The following is a 20,777-nucleotide window of genomic DNA, read 5'->3' on the forward strand; positions in this document are numbered from 1 at the left end:
GAGATGCCAACCTGGCAGCTTGGACACTGAGTGAGATCTTGAATTTAAAAAAAAAAAAAAAAGAAGAAGAAGAAGAAGAAGGAGGAGGAGGAGGAGGAGGAGAAGGAGGAGGAGGAGGAAAAAAAAAAGAAGGTGGGAGGGGGGCAAAACAAAACATGAACACACAGAGCAAAGGAAAGTAAAATACTAAAATTCTTGGCTGATCCATTAGGAAAGCATAGGTTTAAAAATGTCATCCACATAGGTGGGGCTACTTAAAGTGTGTGTGGGGGACTGGGAGGTGGAAAATGTCTATTCTCAGGATTGACTACATTTGGTGTAGGAACCCAGAATTTGTAGTTCTAGCAAAGTTCCAAAAGGCTGCTGATAGGCCCCACTCAGGAAATACTGTCTGTTCACCCACCATCCTTCGCTCTCTGGAAGGCTCATCCTTTGCCATCATTAATGGGAAGAGACACGATTTCCATGTTACATACAAAGTTTACTCTCAGTCCACCAATTTCTCATTAAGTACCAAGTTCTTTAAAAAAAAAATTAATGCTATGAACAAGGAGGTAATTCTGTTGCTTAGAATAAATTCTGTTTGATTTGTTATGCTTGGGTTTCTATTTTGCCCCGCTAAGGAACAGTGCGTGCGATACCCCAGTGTGCAGACCTCACCAGGAGGATTACGGGCTAGTTACTGCAGCTAATGCAGTCATATACACTCTCAGACTTTCTCACAGCAGCACAGTCTACAGGCCGCTCTCCCAGGAAGTGTACACATTGCTGCTTCTCTCGACAGAAGTCTATGAAAAGCACTTCCTGTGAAGGCAATTAACAGCACAGAATGGAAAAGCCTACACTGCTCTGCTCAAATTCACAACAACTGAACTCATCTCTACTTGAAGATTAAAAACATGGCCTGGTTTTATTCTAGAGTTAATCTGCTTCTTTCTTTACAAGAAAAATTCACACACTGTAATACACAATATTGCAATATGGGTAGCTTGGAAATAAGGCACCGCAGGTAACTTTCTGCTCCCCTCTTCCATGATTCTTTAGTTTAAAAATGTTCTCAAAAGGACAAGTATTGCTTTTATAATAGAAAAAAAAATCTATGTGTATCTTACTTTAAAACTCTGTAATCCAATCCATACCACCAGCTATCCATTAGCTAACATTGTTGTCAGAAATGGTCTTTACGTATGAAGTTCTAACGAACATCATATTCTCATCTGGTCAAAAGTTACATTAGGCATAAAACAAATTGCTACCACTCAAAATCTCATCCTCTTACGTATGCCTCTATGGCACAGCAGAGCCTGGGAAAACTGCCTTCGCAGCAATTACCAGAGTGGATTCAGCCTCATCCTTGCTCAGAGAACCAGCTGCATACCGCTGCAGTAAAATTTGCTTTTCACAAAAATAAGATTGTTTATAAGGGGGATAGGGGCTTTTTTCACACAGAGGCTTGAAAATGAAGATTATAGCATCTATAAATTTATTACAAGCCATGAAACGGGCTTCAAACCTGCACCTTCGGGGTGGAAATGACTCAAGCTCGCTCACTCCACTCCACAATCTATTTCTGTCCATGCATATTTATGAACAATTCCAGCAGAAAATTGCATTTTCTGGCCCACATATACCTTTGATGTGTTCTAGAGGCAAGACTGCTGTGTGAGGAGACAGAATATTTCACAATCCGCCCGTCAGGGAGCACAAGACTGTCCAGAACCACTGCCTACTTACCAGTGACCTGGTCGACAAGAATCCGAGAAGTAATGATGCGCCCATACTGTGAAAACAGCTGTTCCAGCTCCTTCTGGGTCATGGTTTTTGGAAGCCCACTGACGTATAAGTTTGCATCTCTGATCGAGGCTGAGCTTGGGCGAGCGTAGGAAACCTGAAAAGGGGAATAAGGTTAAGCACACTGGTATTCTCACTACTGTCAGAAACCTCCACAACTGCTTCACAGTGGGCAGAGAGCAAGCGCTGTCTTAATACAAGTGGGTGCTGTTGGTTCACTGAGGGTAGGGGTTCAGAAAAGGAGGGATGCCGTTTTTCTGTGTGAGGAGAAGAGAAGAACCGTTCCTACAGTTCCCATGAGGTCTCGAGCCAGACCAGTGGCACACAGCATGGACAAGGGAAGTAAGATGTCCTTAGTGGTGGCAACAAAAAGGTAAGAGATTTGCGAGCAATCATTCCAAGTGTACGTATTTTTAACTCATCGGGTACATCTAAGACTTTTTTCTACATCTCTGGAGATGGTGGCATCCATTTAACAATGTGTAGCTCTTATCAGGGAAGGACTTCTTATCACTTATGCCAACACCACTCTCACGTGAACTCTTGGAGATTTACACACAGGAGGGACTCACAATCCATAATCTTCTCATCCACAAGTTTTCATAACCTTCTTTTTTATACCAAGTGTTTGGCTGTCTTTATCTGCTAGTTACGCTCTTTCAAAAAAAAATCTCCTTTATTTTTATTTTTTTTAATTTTTATTACATGCATTTTCATCATAGTCTTTCCCCTCTCCCTACAAATCCAACTTCAAGTTCTTTCTCTCAAAACAAAACAAACAAAATCCAGCAAACAAACAACAAAGCTCACAAATATAAACAGAGTCCTTTTTGTGTGAGCCAGTATCCCCGAGCCTGCCATGAAGTGGGCTTCATATACCCACTTCCACTCCATTGTATAAAAAAGATTTTCCTTCTCACAGCAAGTTTCAATTGCAAGTCGCTCTTGGTTGGAGGTGGGATTTTGGGCTTATTTCCCTTTCTCCATGTTAGGACTTTGTCTAGCTTGAACACATAAGAATCTTGTGCATGCTGCCGCAGTGGGTGTGTGATCTGTGAGTTGTATGTGTTATCAGCCCTGTGGTGCATGGAAAACAGTTTCCTTGGAGTTGATTGTCTTCTCAGGCTCCTACAATCTTTCTGTCTTTCTGACATCTGAAGAAGTCTTTTAATGAAAGAATCCCAAATTATACAAAACAGCAGACAAAACATCTGTATTAGTTTATAATCCTCGCTATTCAAGTCTTGCTCATCATTGGATCCTCAGGGTTTAGCCAATGACCAGAATGTGACCAAAGCAAAACTACGTCATAAACCAAGCCTATCTAGTTAATGACCATGTGAGTCCACAACAAGCTGGACCCGAGCATCGTGACACAGTCTATCATCTCATCGGACCTGAAATTCATACCTGCTTTATCCATACATTGTTTAGAAAGCTGTAGGTCCATGTGGTTTCCAAACATGCTCTCTTTGGCTTACCCATGATTTCTTCAGGATTGGCCAACTTCATGGACAGAAATTTTGTAACCCAGCCTGTCTTCTGCATATTTATTAAAAATAACCAAAACGTCCAACTCTGGGATTGACTTGCTAAGACTGGTACTATGATTAATTACTTCAGCTTAGTCACATTACCTAGTAATAACCACCTTTGATCAGGTTTACTACTACAATTTAGAATCTTTTTATCAAAACTAGAATTTTAAAAAAGCATTAACCATTATCTTTTTGGTTATACCTGTAGATCTTTATTACTTTTAAATAATATTTCTAGGAAATAAAACAAAAAGAAAACCCTGGCCAGCTTTTATATTAATTTATGAAGTTCTTGGTATCTTTTACCCTTGCCCCAACAGGGCTTATAATATTCCTGTCTTTATTCAATCAGTTTGCTCGCTAACAGCTGGAAATACAGATGCTGTTCCAAGGGCTTATTTGAAAGTCACATTACACTGTCCTGTCCTCCATAAAGGAATCTGGGACAGTAGCAAAGAGAAAATATTCACTCTTTTCTCTCTATACCTAGCTATGTTGTAATGAAGACTTATAAATACAAAATAAAAAAGGAGGAAAACTTCAAGTAATCAAAAATCTAGCCTTGGGACTTCTGTACCTATGACACCATGGACTCGGAAGCATGTTTGAATCCAGTGGTAAGAATACATGAATACCAAGGCTCTTTTCTAGGCTGATTTGCAATCGTCTAAGGAAGCTATACAATCTGGCACTTGGCCCACTTCCATATTGAGGATTTCATGGCTTTATTCCTGTAGCAGGGAGCCAGTCAGCAGTCACTTTGCTCTAGACTATGTGACTGAAGGGCTCTCTTTGTGAGAGCCACTCACCATGGGCTACAGGGCAAGCATAAGCATTTATGCCTTCTCATTGAGTGGAAAAGCAAGGAGAGGCAGGCAGGAGGCTCTAGCTTAGCATAAGGCAGGGAGAGTCACAGTGATGAAAGGTGACAATTCTCCAGTCAGTGAGCCTGGGTTCAAAACTAGGTTCACTTTATTACCCTGTTAACTTGAGACAAAGTCCTTAATCCTATTATACCACATAAACCACATAATTTTACCTTTTAAAAGTAGTTCTTAGGAGTAAATAAGTACCTTTTAGTGTGCATGGCATTTTTAAGAGTCTAAAAATTAGGGTGGCCGTGCTATAAATATTATTCACCTCTACGTGCATCCGACTATATCCAGAAAGACCTACATAATCAAGTTTAGAGTAACCGAGCCCATCTCAGCTTTCCAGAGTCATTTACTCATGCACTGACATTCACTGCTTTGTACAGTTCAGACATGTGTGGGTGAGGTGTTTTAAGTTATCCTGAAGTATATTTAGAATAAAGGGCTTATATTTAGTGATTATGTAAAAACTGAAAGCATACAGGGATCAGCAGCCCTCCCCTCAATATCCATTCTTTTGTGTGCTTCCTTGCTTTTGCCATTGTTTGGTTTGCCTTTTGAGATGGGACTTCATTCTTTAGCTCAGGTTGGCCTGGGACTCACTATATAGTCCAGGCTTGCCTCAGACTTAAGGCAATCCTCCTGCCTCAGCCTTGTGGATGTTTGGTTTGAGAGGTTTGAACATCCATACCAGGCTTATAATACACAAACTTACATTCACATTATTTCTTTATCTCCTAGTTATGTTAAAAGGGTGTTTCCTATAATGCTGTAAAGAACTGGTAACAAATACTGCTTACCAATAAAGTCACATTCAGGCTTAGGTTTTTACCAGTTATAAGACATATAGTTTTGTTCTGTGCCTTTGACTATCTTGTAAGGCAGGCAGGACACACAAATAGAAGAATAGATTATGGCCAACACAAGAGGTAAAGATAAGGCAAATGTCATATGGAAGGAGAAGCACAGCCTGTGCTGAGGTCTGGACTCACCAACTCATCTCCCTGCCTCCCTGCCTTTTTCACCTGGTCCAGCTTTTTTTCACAGTATCACAATATGGAAACTAGCTGGTCAGTTCACTTGATGTAAGAGTTCAGAATTTTTAAGTAACTCTAGCCTGTTTCTTAAAGCACACATAAAAACTAAGCAAAGATAGCAAAAAAGATGTCACTAAACCAGTTAATTTTATGTCACATGCATTAATGTATTTCAAAGTAGCTTTCCCTAAAAACAGTGGTCACTAGTTGAGATTAACTGTAGAAACTGCTTATCATAATAAAAATAAGTTTTATTATATTCTATTCCATAGAAATAAAGAACACCACCCCTAGGAATTTCCAGGAAGTGAAACAAGGGGCATTTGGGCTGACCCTTCTCCCATAATGCACCTGGTTGAATCCTACCTCTGTAAATTTCTTAGAATGAAACCAGCCTCCCTGATCCTCTATTTGGTTAGGGATATCACTGTCAACAACATCCTGCTTTCCAAGAAAAGGTAGACAGTTCTTCAATCTCAGAGGATTATAATACGAAGTACACTTTAGACCACAGTGGGAAGCCTTACAGAGATACGAGGACAATCACCTTGGGGATTTAAATCCGTTACCAGTCCAATCTCTCTAGCTAGTAATTATCAGCAATGGTCACCACTCTGACTTTGCTGTGGATCTGGAGTTTTATGGATGCCTTGCATCAATACTCACCACAAAACCACACTGGGACTGAAGATGTAGAAACACATCTTCAAAGTGTTAAATACCCTTGTGGGTCTTTACAACTAAATTCCCTCAGAGAAGACTCAAGAGGGTTTTCTTTACATGAGGAATTCTCTATAAATACCTCAATACAATGAATCTGTAGTACTGGTCTTGGTGGGGCCAATAGCTTCTTCCTTCTAGTCATTGGATTAATATATGGGTTTGTATTTTAAATTTTCACTGCCATTTAAACAGGTGAATATTTAATGCCTGAGGAGCAAGGTTATGAAATGTCAAAACTACTAAGTGAAGGATCTAATTTAAGAGGCAGCCAGAGTGTCTGCAATTTAAATATTTAAAGATGATACAGGGAGTACAAAAACTGAACACCAATCTGCTTCCAAGATAGCAATTTAAAACTCAGGTTTATTCTGGAAGTTCTCACAAGCCTACAAGTGATATAATAAACCAAGACAAGCAATAATGAGGCTCCTTGAGGGAAGGTGGGAGGGAGAAGCAGCAAGCAGAGAGACTGTGTAGCCAATGACTTTCCCAAAGTGCTCTTCACAAATGAGGCTACACTGGACAGAGAAAACAAAAAAACAAAACAAGTTTACCAAAATAATTAGATTTCAAAATTGGAGAACTCTGAAATACACTATATTCTTTGTAATTAAAAGCCCATTTCCTCATCATAAGCTAAAACTAATTACTCATTAAACATGCAAGGATGAGTAACATATATACTAGGAGTATGGTATCAAAAGAAGTTAATAAAAATACACAAAATTAAAAGAAACATAGTATCTTATGGGCAAGAACTGGTATTTCATTAAATGCGAAGCTTAATATCTTAGAACATGACTGCATTCTACAGAAGTCCATCTGAAATGATTCTGTCCCAAAGTACTACTGTCCTGTCTCTGATTCATCAATGAGAATATCAGAAATGGTGACTTTAATACCGACAGATTAAAGTGGTATGATCCACAAATGAACAAAGCAATCGGTTTCTTTTTAAACTTTGAACGTCTAAAAAAATCACCCACTGACAAGATCACCAATGAACAGCTTTTATCACTTGTCAACTACTGACCCAGAACTACAAACATTAAACTTGGAAATTAGATACTTGTCACTTTAGACATTTTTTAAAAAGCCTAATTCAATTTCTTCTAACTTAAAAGAATGGGAAAGGTCATAATTATGCCCATTTACACTGCAAGTTAATTGCTATTCATATCATAAAGCAAAAGCCTGATTGTTACTCTCTGAAAAAGTGACTACCACTAAATACAAGCTGGCTCTCACTGGACTAAGTGGAAGCAAAGGTTCCATCCCAGCTTCATGCCTCCACCGTTGGCTGATGCACAGCTTCCTCCTGAGGGGCTCAGAGCATGCACAGAGGGATCCTGCCTCCAAACACAACTCAGGCCAAAGACCTTAAAATGTACCTAAAGGGAAGATGTGTGCTTTGATCAGTTTCCATATGCAAAACACTACCAGGATCATGTCCTGGAACACACTAAGCCACATGCATATCATAGTTCTAAGTTACTTTTTCAGGAAAGGCATGCTTCCCTATGGGTGTCCAACAAGAGAAGGTAAGAGAACAGTGCAGAGTAAAGATTGGCTCCAGCAAAAATGATGGGACCAAAGGAAGCAATCTCTTCTAGCAAAAGGCTTATAGAAGTTTATATATTGGTGTAGTTAACTTTTAATATTCCAAGATACAGAAATTAGAAAGCACAACCACTAGGGGGGAAATAGAATGTCAAGTTTTACTTCAAACAGGTTTGCTCAGTGTTTTGATTAATAATGATTGCTTTAATTCAACTGAGTTCAGAGATACCATGGAATACTTTTGATGGTGTTCTCTGTTTAAAATGCCTGGAGTGCTTCCTATGGCTTTTAGAATCTAACATTTCTCGAACCTTGAGGCTCAGGGCACTGTCTACTTTTTCTATATAAATTTAAATAACCTACAGTTTCCCTAGGCTTCCTGCTACCCTGCTTCCCTCTGTTAAATACAAGATGCTGCTCTAACTTGCCTATGTTCTAGTTATTTCCAACTTCTTGCAAACATTTATCTTACTACTCCATAAAGCCAATGCTTGCCAGTCCTGTCCACTGTAGTCTGAATTCCAGGACTCTGCCTGTACCTACACGTGCACTGATTGTGCCACTTTAAAATTTGTACAGAAACAGGACATACCTACTATCATCCTGTCTTGTAGGTGACATGACTCCTTGAAATAAGGAAATAACCACCATACTACTTTGCATACATTGCTATCAACCACACATTTGTTGTGGTGAAGATGGTATATGATCATCATGAACTAACTTGATGTTTATAAAACTTTTTTTTTAAGGGTAGAACAAGCTGCAAATCTGATATGGAATGCCAAAAGTTCAAGTAAGTGTTATCAACAGAAGAGACTGGAAAATTCGATTAAACATATTTAATAGGAAGTTTTAGCTCTTGAAATTGAGGATTTAACTACCTGAAGGAAAAGAAAGCTCAACAGAATACTATGGTACTGGTGGGGTTGGGGTGCGGGAATAAAAAAAGACAACAGAGATCACTTAATTCAGTTTCCTTGGAAAAGACAACTGTGCACTGGGCAGTGGTGGCACATGCCTTTAATCCCAGCTCTCTGGAGGGAGAGGTCGGCAGATCTCTGAGTTCAAAGCCAGCCTGATCTACAGAATGAGTTCTAGGACAGTCAGCCACACCTTGAGAAAGAAACCCTGTCTGGAAAAAAACAAAAGGACAATAAGAACAAAGGTAGCCTGTCTAAAAACACAAAGAAGAGATACAGATATTTCATTCAGAGATGTGACTTTTCTATCTGTGTGTCTCTTCATTATACTAGTTGTTGAAACATGGCCTTTGAACTCACAAATAACTAGTGAAATGGCAATCAATGAGAGAATGAGCAGCCGTTGCCAAGGAGATTCCTGAAGAGACACTCTAAGAAGCTATGGAACTTCGCTTTGATAAATTAAATATTCTCTTATGTATATATAAGAACTATGAAACATGGATGAACGAGAGGGCTCAGAGTAAGCACTTGTTATTCAGTCCTGATGAGTACAATGGCTGGAATTCACATCAGTGCAGAAGTGGAGAATTCCACACAGTTGTCCCTGACCTCCATGTGTGTGTACACATCACCATGATCATCATCATACTTAAAGAGCATAGATTGCTTGATCAACTGATTGGTTTTTTGAGACAGTGTTTCTCTTTGTGTAGCTTTTGCTGTCCTAGAACTCAATCTGTAACCAGGCTGGCTTCGAACTCAGAGATCCACCTGTGCCTGCCTCCCAAGTGCTGGGATTAAAGGTGTGTACCACTGCTTAAAGGGTGTTTAAAAAATATGAAACACATCAAAGTGGATGAGTTGGTTTCTACAAGTACAGAATTTCTTCTATTACCAATGTCCAAGATTTAAGTTATGTGTGAAATATAATCTAATTGTTGGAGGCAGGCCAACAGAATAAAAAAAGGAAAGTGAAGGATCTTGACATAACACCAACTGAAATATACCTACACTGCAAGCTCTCCTACATTAAGTGCTTCTGCTCATTTGAAAATCATGCACCATTTAAAAGACAACTGGTTGTTTACACTAAGGAGGCTTCTCAGCTTCCTAGCAGTTTCAAATTTCACTGAGTAAAAGTCAAGGCAATTGACCTTAGCTCCAACATCAAGATGAGACTGACTGATCAGAAGACACTGTTAATGATAGATAAGGCTAAGAACATGGAATGGCCAAAGGAAAACAAAAGCATACTGGTTGTAAGGATTATGCCAAGAAAACTAGCAACTGCAGAAGTAACAAATGGGCCTTCCTTTCACATATGGCCTAAACTTAGCCTCTGAGCATGACACGAAGCACAGTTAAGTGGACCCAATTCCATCCATGCATGGCAGTTTAAAATGAGGGTCCAAACAGTTCTATTTCTCATGTATGGTGGCTGGAATAGAATCCCGGCCCCTTCACTGTAGTTTCTCTTTGACTATATAGGCAAATAGCTTAGCAAGGACCTTCCATGTTATTGACAACAAACAGTGTATGTGATAAAGATACTCCTGAGACAAAACAGAACAATGTCTTCCAAGTTTCTAAACTATTTCCGCATAGTAAAAAAACAAGTAAAAGTGTGACCGGTCTGGACATCCCCAATTGATGGAAGAAGACCTCAAGTACTGCTATTAGCACTGAGGTGCTCCGACCAGTAGACACATGCTCTGATGTGTGCATGTTCCTTCCTGGACACACACATTCACTTCTTTTAGTTAAAAAGTAACTGAATATACAAAAGTAGTAATTACATTTTTAAAAACAAATATAACTTCAGCCTCTTTATTGTAAGTAAATCATACATAGTTCTCCAAAATGAGTTTTGTAGACATGATTGAAGTTGAACGACTGTGAGAAATGTAGTCAGTACCTGTGGGGAATAACCCCAAACAGTAAGATAATACCCTCACTCTCAGCATGATCACACATTGGAGAAAAACCATGGGAAAACTTTCCTTAAATGAACTGATTTGCAACACTAATGGTTTCATTCAGAGATACGATCCTCCTTTCTCCAAATGTCTATTAGACATCTGAGCTACATATTTCCCCACAAAGCGCTTTAACAAAAATAATTACTGTGCTCCTAAAGCTTGTCTCATGGCAGTTGTAAAGATTTTACAAGAGAGGCTTTATACAAAACATGACAACCTTCACAGGACAAAATGAAGAGATGCCATCACAGACATTCGTGGAACATCTCCAGAAACTTAAGAAGGGGGGAGTGAAAAGGGGATCGTGCCACCTTCATCTTTGTTTTGAGATAAATCGCCCTCTTCAGACCTGACCTCACCTTCAGAATCCTGTGGTATTTAATTACATAGAATGTCCTGGCACCAAGCCCTTTCCTCCATTCTCACTGACTGATAGCATCAATAACATTCACTAGCTATAATTAACCCTCCAAATAGTATCCCCTTTGCTGCTGGTGGATCAATGTTCTCTAATACTCGGAGAACAAAGTACAAAGGTGAGAGATGGTGTTAGCCTTCACCTTCACAGTTCCCTTGACTTTGTGGACCAGGGCAGTCTGCAGATGATGCAAACTTCACAAGTCCCTCAAGACACTGCTTAGTGAAGAACACTAAAGTATTGTTTGTTTTTTGGGGTTTTTCCTTTTTTTTTTTTTTAACAATTTCTTACAAATCTGGGCAGGCTTTTGGCAAACCTATATATTGCTTTCATGTCCCCGTGGCTGCCGGACAACATTCAGTTTACAGGCCAAATGTTCCTAAACTAAGGTGGCAGAAACCAAATACTTTAAAAACTATTTATAGCATGTTACGGTTTTTATAATAATGCAACAAACTGCCATTTAGGGAGAGGCCTATGAAAAAAGGTTAATAAAATAGATACTAAGGAGGGGTGAACATACAGGGTCAGGTGCAGGTGATATGACCTTATTATGAATTACAAAATTATCTTTTATTAACAATAGCATCTGCACTGACCACCATGAAGACCCATTCTAAGTTCATGGGACCCAAACAACCACAAAGGATACATAGGAAACAATGTTATTTTACTTGTGATTTACCTGAGATCTAAATATACTCTGAAAAGGAGCTAACTATACAGAGGGGAAAACATTTATTGTTTCTTCATTAAATCCAGCATTTTATCTATTGAATGCACATTGCTCTACTATGAAGATAATATAACCCATAATAGGGGTCTTGTTATTTGCATCAACATATATTTGGAAATAAGCATAAGTACACCCACATGTGAATTATATAGGCTCACTAACTTAAATGGGGCCAAGACGTGTCTGGCAGCTGTTACATATAGCATTTTCCTTGCCTGGATCACTAGTGATCAGATCAGTAACTCCTGGTGACTAGAAGTCTGTGTTTAGTCAACTACCCCATTCAAGCGATTCTGTGGAACAACAGAAGTTCTGAAAAGCCCTTATCAGAAAGATTTAAAATCCATCATGTTCAAACCCTGGGCCTTGTTTTTTAGGTTTCCCTGAGAACTTATAAAAATAAGAGTCACCTTCTAATGTTAGTTTCTGAATGAGACAATTCCCATGTTGCAAGTTCGAAGCATTTATAGGGATATAAGTCACCAACAAATGCAAAATTGTAGAAGTTAAAGTAAGTCTATTGATCCCAAGGATTTCCAGGAGCCCCACAGCCTGGCCGGGCCTGGGAAACTGTGAAATCATAAAATACCCATTGTACTCAACCTTGCAATGTGGTTGTCTCCATAACCTTTCTAGGAATGTAAGAAGGGCCATAAGAATAAAACAGGCATGAACATCAAGGTTCTAAATACAGATAGCTAAAGATCTCATGGGAAACCACTCTTTTGAACTATCTGATGCAGCCCAGTTTTGCTTCTTTTTTGTCACTCACCTGAGGGACCACCATTAGTTACCCCAGAGCCTGAGCAGGAATGATTAAACCCTGAGCCATACATACATACATATATAGATACACACACACACACACACACTAGCAAGACTTAAGATTTATTGTCTCAAAAAAAAAAAAAAAAAACAAACAAACAACAACAAAAAAAAACCTAACGTGGGCTCCAATTTATCTGTGAAGGAAAATAAGGACTTGCCTCTCAGTGGCTGCTACAGTTCCTTCACAATTACTTTTTAAAGAGTCCTGTGACGTTATGGTGAAAAGCAGGCATGGCAAAGAAGGAAGGATGGGATGGACTCCTTGAAGTTAGTACCTAACTCTATCTAGCCAGCTGCTCAGAACAGGCGAAAAAGATGGAGAACCAGCTCTCCTGGCTCCTAAATTAAACAAAAGACAACCCAACCTTGTCCATAAGCAGTCTGAAGTCAGAGCAGCCACAGCTAGAAGGCCTTACAGAAGTGTCTCTACTGAGGCACACTTTGTAAAAAGCATGGCAGGTGGACTAAAAGGCCTGCTCGGGATGCCATTTTCTGACCGTGTGAATCAGATTCAGATTTTCCTCCTCTTGTTAGTTTAAAACCCAAACCGACATAAATCCACACACATAGGCCTCCTAGTCCAGTGCTTTTAGGAGCTTCTTCCTTTTAGGTATCAAAAAGACCAGCTGGTCAAATGATTTAAAGTTCTGGGCAGTTAGACTTATTAAGTTCCCAAGCAACCCCCCCACCATAAAACAAATAGACAACAGCAAAGCAGAAATAGCAACAGTGATTTCCTAAACCAATGCCAGTGTTCAAAGTCTGACTTTCATGTCCTCTCCCTCACCTTCAGAGAGGTAGACTCAAGCATTTGTCAACCCTTTTACTCCAATGGAGGTAGCTATAAAAGTTTTAAGTTCTCTAGGCTGGTTACAAAGGAAAACCTGCCAGCATTCGCTTAGACCTCATGTGCATAAGCAGAGCCATCTCCCAAGACCAGGGTATTCCTCCAGAACATGCTTGGGGAAAAGAATGACCCATCACTTCCTTGCAAGGAACACAGATTCAGTCCACCACCAATAATGTTCCACTAAGTGGCAGGTGGAAGGACCATAAGAGATCTGGGGACCTGCTCCCCACTCCACTGTTTGTATAAGCTCACTTCCACTCCAGCAACTAGAGAATGATATCCAAAGAAAATCTATTCAAAGAATGGAAAATCACTGCCCTCTGTGGACTCCCAAACGGCCATCTAACTCTCACCTGGAAAGACTGGGAGATAAGAACTTAAGTTTGGACTCCCCAAAATCCACCTAAAATGCTGGGCAGGTACAGAGGCCACCTGTAATTCTAGCACTCAGGAGGCACATTGGCTAGCAAGACTAGCCAAATTATCAAGGTCTAAGTTCAACGAAAGACCCTGGGTCAATAAACACAGGGGATAGTAGATTGAGCATGACATCTTGAGTTAGCTTCAAGCGTTCATTCTCTCATATTGCCATGTTCTCTCTCTCTCTCTCTCTCTCTCTCTCTCTCACACACACACACACACACACACACACACACACACACACAACACCACCACCACCAGCACCACATACACAAACACACTCAAACATACACAGTGGTTTGGATGCCATTTTTTTTTCCTGATTTCTTAATGTTTGGGACAAGGGCCTTTTCACACATTATATGCATTATCCATCAGGAGCCTGAAGGGCACGCATTACATTATTTCTACTTATTTTGTGCATGGATCATGTCATGGTGAAGATTCATCCCGTCAACATTCTAAGGTCTCAAGTTTTGGATCAATTTAGATTTCCTGGTTTGGGGACGTCAAGTTCCAGTCATTTACAAAAACAAATGGAAGTTAAAAGGTTGAAAGACTTGTGCAAGATGACACAGCCAGGTGACCAAGAAAAGTCAGGAATAGAGGCTTACAGTTCCATGTTGAGTACAACTCCTGGCTAAACAGGTGGGGAAAAGGAAATGTAACATTTTCTAAGTTTATAATTTAGAAATACAAAAAAGTATAAATTTTAAGAAAAAACTGAAAAGCTATATAAGGACTCAGAATAAAAGTTTATTAGATTACCTTAATCACTGTCAACCTGAACACTTTAAGGAACAGCTTATTATTAATACTTAATACTCTAATTTTTTAATAGAATTTTCAATATGTACTTAAATAGTAGTTTAATTATTTTAATGAAGATATTCCACATTTCTAGATGGTAGTTAATTTTCAGGCAAATGTAATTTTTAGTCTGCTACATGCTTGGATAATTATGGAAAAAGAGAGAATACACGGGGGCACTTCCATACTTCCGTCCATATCTCCACAGACTTCAGAGGGAGAGGCTGGTTTCTGGACTAGTGCCTAACAGTAATATACAGCTATGTTCCAGTGACAGGGCTCCTGTTCTGGAAAAGAAAGCTTCATACTGATTCCCTACTGATCCGGAACGTGGGAGATATGCTGTATCACTGTACACAAGAGAATACACGTAAGGCACTTCAGAAATGAAAGGTTTTACTTTATAAAATAATCATCTTTCTTCTACTCATGAATTGATGTCTAATACCGTTAATCTAGACAAAAGGACAGATATTCTGGCTTTAAACTGAGTGTTCTGCACACTATTCAGAACATATCTCTACATAAGTTTCCTTAAAAATGAGCCAGGAAAGCACATGATGACCGGCAGCCACTACACCCCTCGCTCCTGAGAAGGCCAGAGTCAGTTCTCACGGGCAATGGAGGGCTACTGAGAGATACCATCACACCAGCATGGGATTTCTTATACTGCCCTCAGAATACTTTGGAGTTCTACTGTCTGAACTGCACAGAAACCATATTGTTTTCCTACCCTTGCTAAGGTAAGACATTAACATCCTGGAACAGTCACCTGTTATCTACTTTGTCAATATAAGGGACAATATGGGCAGGGGTTAGCAAGCTCCATGCTGCTGACCAATCCATCCCTTGTTACTAGCAAGGGATGTTGTAAACACATTTCCCTAGGAGGCATAGCACGACCCAGAATCATGATTAATCACACTGAAGGCGAAGTATATCAGTGCTGTTTAAAATAAAGCGATACCACGCGAACCTGAAGTGACATCTTTGGACTTCCTGATTCTAAGCTGCTCTTCTTCCTGAAGGTGAAAACTGAACTGTAAGCTACAACACATACCACTTACTTAACATACTCAAGGTGACAGACACTTTACTCTGTCTAATAGAATTGACCACAAAGGCTGACTGAAGAAGAGGCTACAAGACAAACTGAACCCTGTGTGCAAAGCAACAGCTCTGCAGACAGCCACCCACTCAAAAGGAAAAGCTGACTGCCATGCAGACTGCTGATCACCTGGGCTCACTTATCTAATACAGCTCTGGTTCTGGAACACGTGCATCTAAATCACTCCTCACACATAAATGTAACAAGTATCTTAGATTCTCGTGGGGCCGGAGGGAGTTTAACTCACTGAAGAAATAGCAAATATAAGTCATTTACCATTTCAACTATTACACAAAGCCCTACTGGACTGATAAACCTCCTTTCACCAGTACTCCAATATTAAAAGAAAAAAAAAATCAGGAATTTACCAAAGCCATACTGATACGGTGGGTGGCGTGGAAAAGAGAACAAAAACAAATATTTGAGAATAGTAAACGTCATATATATAAGCAACTATATACAAAGTAGGTATTTTCCTCTAAAGAAAAGCATGGTGTGTTAGTGGGGTATTAGATGTATTAGAGTTACTGCTGTCTGCAACTATGCATCCGTGGCTAACCTTTATGAGCTCCAAGGTCTCCTCCACACTCACAGCAGACAGAATAGTGTGCAAGTCTAAACTACATCTGGATCCTGTTGATCCCCAGTCTTCTGTGGTTTCTTGTGGGTAGAGAACATGGAGCACAGGCTAACTCAACCTGAGTTGGAACAACCCAGCAGGGGAGCACCTCAGAGGGGTTCTCAGAGCAGTGAGAATTGGTAAGATCAGTCTGACAGTTACCACCAGGATTAAAGTGTGGCTTCCAGATCACCGCGAAAACAGTGAATACAAGAAAAAACACACTTGAGATTTCATAATAAGAATGCAAAACCTGTCTAATAGAAAGAAAAAAAAGAAGAAATACAAATATAAGCAAAAATTGTACAATCTACTTCTGAAGAATGGTCTGCTTTTGCCTCTCAAGAGAAATCTGGGCCAAACTGAGGATACCAGCTGTTATCTGATATTTTTGCAAGAACCAAATGGGGGCAGGGAAAAGAAGTAGCCTGCTGCCTGCCTATCACCCCTCCTAAATTTCAGACAGTACAAGTAGCAGATGTCACAGGATAAAAGCCACAAAGCACTACTGTTCCTGCTTACACATTCAGCCCAAGCAGCTGGGCCTTAGGAGAGCAGGCTGGACCACTGGCAGCAGGGGAGCAGTTGGCATCAATGGGAGGCCTGAGGAGAGCAGGCTGGACCACTGGCAGCAGGGGAGCAGCTGGCATCAATGGGAAGCCTGAGGAGAGCAGGCTGGACCACTTGCAGCAGGGGAGCAGTTGGCATCAATGGGAGGCCTGAGGAGAGCAGGCTGGACCACTGGCAGCAGGGGAGCAGCTGGCATCAATGGGAAAGGCTGAGTACATTTATCTTACGTTGGCCTGCTTCCTGTGCATCTCTACCTTTTTCAGGGTCTTACAGCATGCAGTATGTATGGCAAAAGAAGTGACTCACTAAGAATGAAATAAGGGTGATTATTTCTGGAGCGAGGAAAAGGGTCATTTGCTGAGATGAGCCAGCCCAATCACATTTCATTTTCTTTTTAACAACTTGGGCTGTCAGCACTAAAAGCAATTGATTTCCAGGACTGCTGATCATTTTAGTTAAGGAAGAGGAAGCCTACAAAAATCCATAGGACTTAGAACACACAAAACAGCCTGAGGAGAGCTAGATAGTGGGCACCATTATTAAGGGCACTGTATTATCACTATTAAAAGACTGAACATTTGACATGAGGAAAGATTAAGCGGGCAAGTGTGAAGAGTTGGGGGGAAAAGCAATTCAGATTAAAAAACAAACAAAGAAAGATCAAAACCAACTTAAGTCTTTGTCATCTTAAACTTCTCAAAGATGCTTTTAGAATTCAGATATCACAATAAACAGTTCCTTTTCTGATTATAGGATGCATTGTCTCCTTAGACATTCCCATTACTAGAAACACCCAGAATTCTCGGACATCTCACATCTCAGTATATTTGGAAACCATCATGCATTTCCTTCAGATGAAAAGCACTGGCAGACATTTTTCATAAATATAAAGAATGAGGGATCAAAACGACCCAGGGTTAACACATCACCTTAACTCTTAATCTGAAGAGAAATTACTTTAAGCATAAAGATGACACTGCACTTCGAGATCCCTCAAAACAAAAACAAAAACAAAAACTTCTAGACAAGTCTGTAAGTAAGATGGATGCCAGTCAGTCTTGACTAACTTCTCACCTCTTAGGCTATAGTGTAGGCTGGCTTCTTAAATCATGGGAAAAAAACAGGTTCCAACTTAAGTCAATTGATATAGTCTGGAGCACTATTTTGAAATATACTTGGGAGCTACACCTAAATTCAGCAAGAGCGTGCACCATGACTGATGTGAGATGTCCACACTGGGCAGGAGGGAGTGAATTGATGACATGGGCTAGATTTGCCAGAGGCAACATCACTTTTATTTGCTAAAGAGAGCGAAATCTATGCTTAAAACTGGATCAACTTCTTATCCAGAGAATTGAGGTAAGGATTTCAAAATATAAACCTGCAGAAAAATATCCATAAAATAACTTATTGTACACCTTCAAAGGACACATGACTTATGTAGCACGTAAACTTCCAGAGAGTCTATCTCCTCAGAAAGCAAAAAACATAACCACCAGACCCAGTGTGCTTGCTCAAAATCACTAATTGTTTTGAATGCTAAACTGGAAAAAGTAATACTTTATGGTTGATAGGTCATATGAAATTTAAGTTTTGGTATCAAAAAAGGGCTGCATTCAAGGACACTGTGACCCATCTACATACACAGTAGCCACAGTCATAATCTGTGTCAAGGGCAGAGGTGAGAAACACGGCTGAGTCTTTCTGGCTTACAAAACAACACTAACTACTGCTGTTTAGACAAGTTCAGCAATCCCTCCAGTAATAGTTCAAGGAATCTCTCTATAAGGACTTAATTTAGGGCTTTATACAGTATATATCTGAGAGCACTGTTGCTCTTTCTGCTAATATAAGTGTCTACATACAATATTAAAGTTGCCTCCTTTGTCAATAAGTACAAAAACATTATACTGTATGACTCACAGACAGGTTCATGGGGCCCAAATGAAAAGTACAAATAAACTTTTAATTATAAATAAATAAATAAATAAATAAACTCTTATTCTACAAGCAAATTTAAGAAAAGTGTGAACATACTTTTATTGTTTTGGTTTGAAGTCTCAATCCATTCAGAGTGTTGATAGCTTTCTCTGCATCCTTGGGGTCAATGTAGTTCACAAATCCGTAACCCAAGCTCTGCCCTGAGGAGAGGGAAGAGGAGAGGCATGTTAGTTCAAACCCAGGGACAGGAGGTGACTTCGCTTTTAGCACAGGCTCCTGCCATTTGTAAATTTAGATATCTTTAGAACTCAGCAAGCAGTGCTGTTTAGGAAACCACACAGGCCCAGACCATCCCATCATACATCACATGCCTAATCCAGGACATGGCAGCAGCCCCAAAACTGGGTGCACCTCTCTGCTGAGCTCCAGAAGAGATAGAGAAAACTAGGAACTTCACTTTCCTCACCTAGGAGATGGAAGGTAGAAACAGCAACCAAAAATCTGTCAGTGTTTTATGACGCGGATTGACATTACCACACTTCAAAACTACAGTTACTACAGACAGTAAAATGAAAAAATGATTTGTGTATGCAGGAATGTGTGACATAATGGCATTTTGGTCAATGATGTGCTGCATACACAATGGTATTCCCATTAAAGTCTAATTAAACTGAAATATTCCTATCACCTAGTGACATCATCACTATGATGACCGCCTAGCACAAGTCATAGTCATGTGCTTATGATAGTACTGATGTAAAAAATATACTGAACTGGTCATATGAGAATGCAGTCATATACAGTCTGGACAGTAAGTACTTGATGATAATGGCTATTACTGGTGAATCTATTTCTATTACATATTTAGCCATATGCATTTAAAAAGGTGTGCTATATAAAAATGCCATGTTTTTGTATAAAACTCCCTCAAATATATCCTTTGATTTTATCAAGATTTATACCAGGTGATTGATCTGCATCATTTAGCCTTGCATAAGGAACCACCTGTAATGGGCATACATGACAAAATGGACTAACAGCACATCTCAGATTGAGAGGTCTTTAAACAATGTATGACCACATGTGGCCATACAAACATGCACATGCACAATTTTAAAATAGCATTTCTTTGGACAAATGAAATGGAACTTTCTCTCAGTATTATTCTGATCTAAAAATGCACAACAGCAAAACAAGCAAAGGATCACGCAAAGGATGGCATACATGATGATGTGAAAAGGAAAAAGGTAAGCCACAAAACACAGACAGAATTGTACATCGCATCCAAACAACTCTTGCTTGTAGCCATGGTGGTGGCCCCATCAGCTGGCCATCTAACCTCCCACTCAGTGGCGCTCTGTTAGGAACCATGGAGATAGCATAGATGGATAAGCACTGCATCAAAGACCTATGTCAGGTTGCTCCCAGAAATCAAAGGTTCAATTGAGGCAAAATTTCTCCATTGGAGAAGAGACAGGAGACATAAATGAAGGAAATGATTAGACAGCAGACATTTCCTAGAAAGTACAAATGCTTTCTTAAAACCCTGGCTCTCTAGCAGTGTCATAGGAAAGGCGGGAATTTGTTCTCAATGGGTCCCCCAAGTGCTGCATGTTGGTATTAAAGACAGCCACTCTGGTTACTCCAAAGTGTGACTTCCTTGCTATTGATAAGAAAAACACAGAACTTGGGAATATGCTTTGGAGATCATGATCAGAATTTGGGAAATCAGGAGCTAGCATATTCCCTCTTTCCAAACTGTGTTTCCTGTAATCAAAACAACAGAAAACAGCCTTGGGGCATTAGGCACTAGTAGAGAGCTTGCTTAACATGGCCAAGGCCCTACGTCAGAAGATCAGCACTTCAGAGAACAAGAATGAGAAGGGAGAGCCACAAATGCACACGTTTAACTAAATTTACAAATTTAGACATGTGCCAGGCACACTTGAGCATACATTGATGAAGGCAAACATTCATGCACATGAAATAAATCTACAAGAAGAGTCACATGTCAAGCCACGGTAATTTCAAGCCTTCCGATTTTTACCAAT

The 20,777-nt window shown here is 39.9% G+C and overlaps 1 protein-coding gene across 16 annotated transcripts in view; it reads right to left on the reverse strand.

Moving 5' to 3' along the window:
* Positions 1–20,777, reverse strand: part of Elavl2 (ELAV like RNA binding protein 2) — a 148,827-nt gene that overhangs the window by 11,601 nt on the left and 116,449 nt on the right. For all 16 annotated transcript variants that reach the window (XM_021159661.2, XM_021159652.2, XM_029476744.1 and 13 more), the window contains 2 exons: positions 18,823–18,926; positions 1,735–1,888 (listed from right to left, as the gene is read on the reverse strand). In XM_021159661.2, the coding sequence (XP_021015320.1) occupies positions 1,735–1,888; positions 18,823–18,926 (258 nt within the window). The remainder of the gene's footprint in view (positions 1–1,734; positions 1,889–18,822; positions 18,927–20,777) is intronic.

Source organism: Mus caroli, chromosome 4 (assembly GCF_900094665.2).
Source record: "Mus caroli chromosome 4, CAROLI_EIJ_v1.1, whole genome shotgun sequence".
In the NCBI taxonomy this organism is placed as follows: Eukaryota; Metazoa; Chordata; class Mammalia; order Rodentia; family Muridae; genus Mus; species Mus caroli.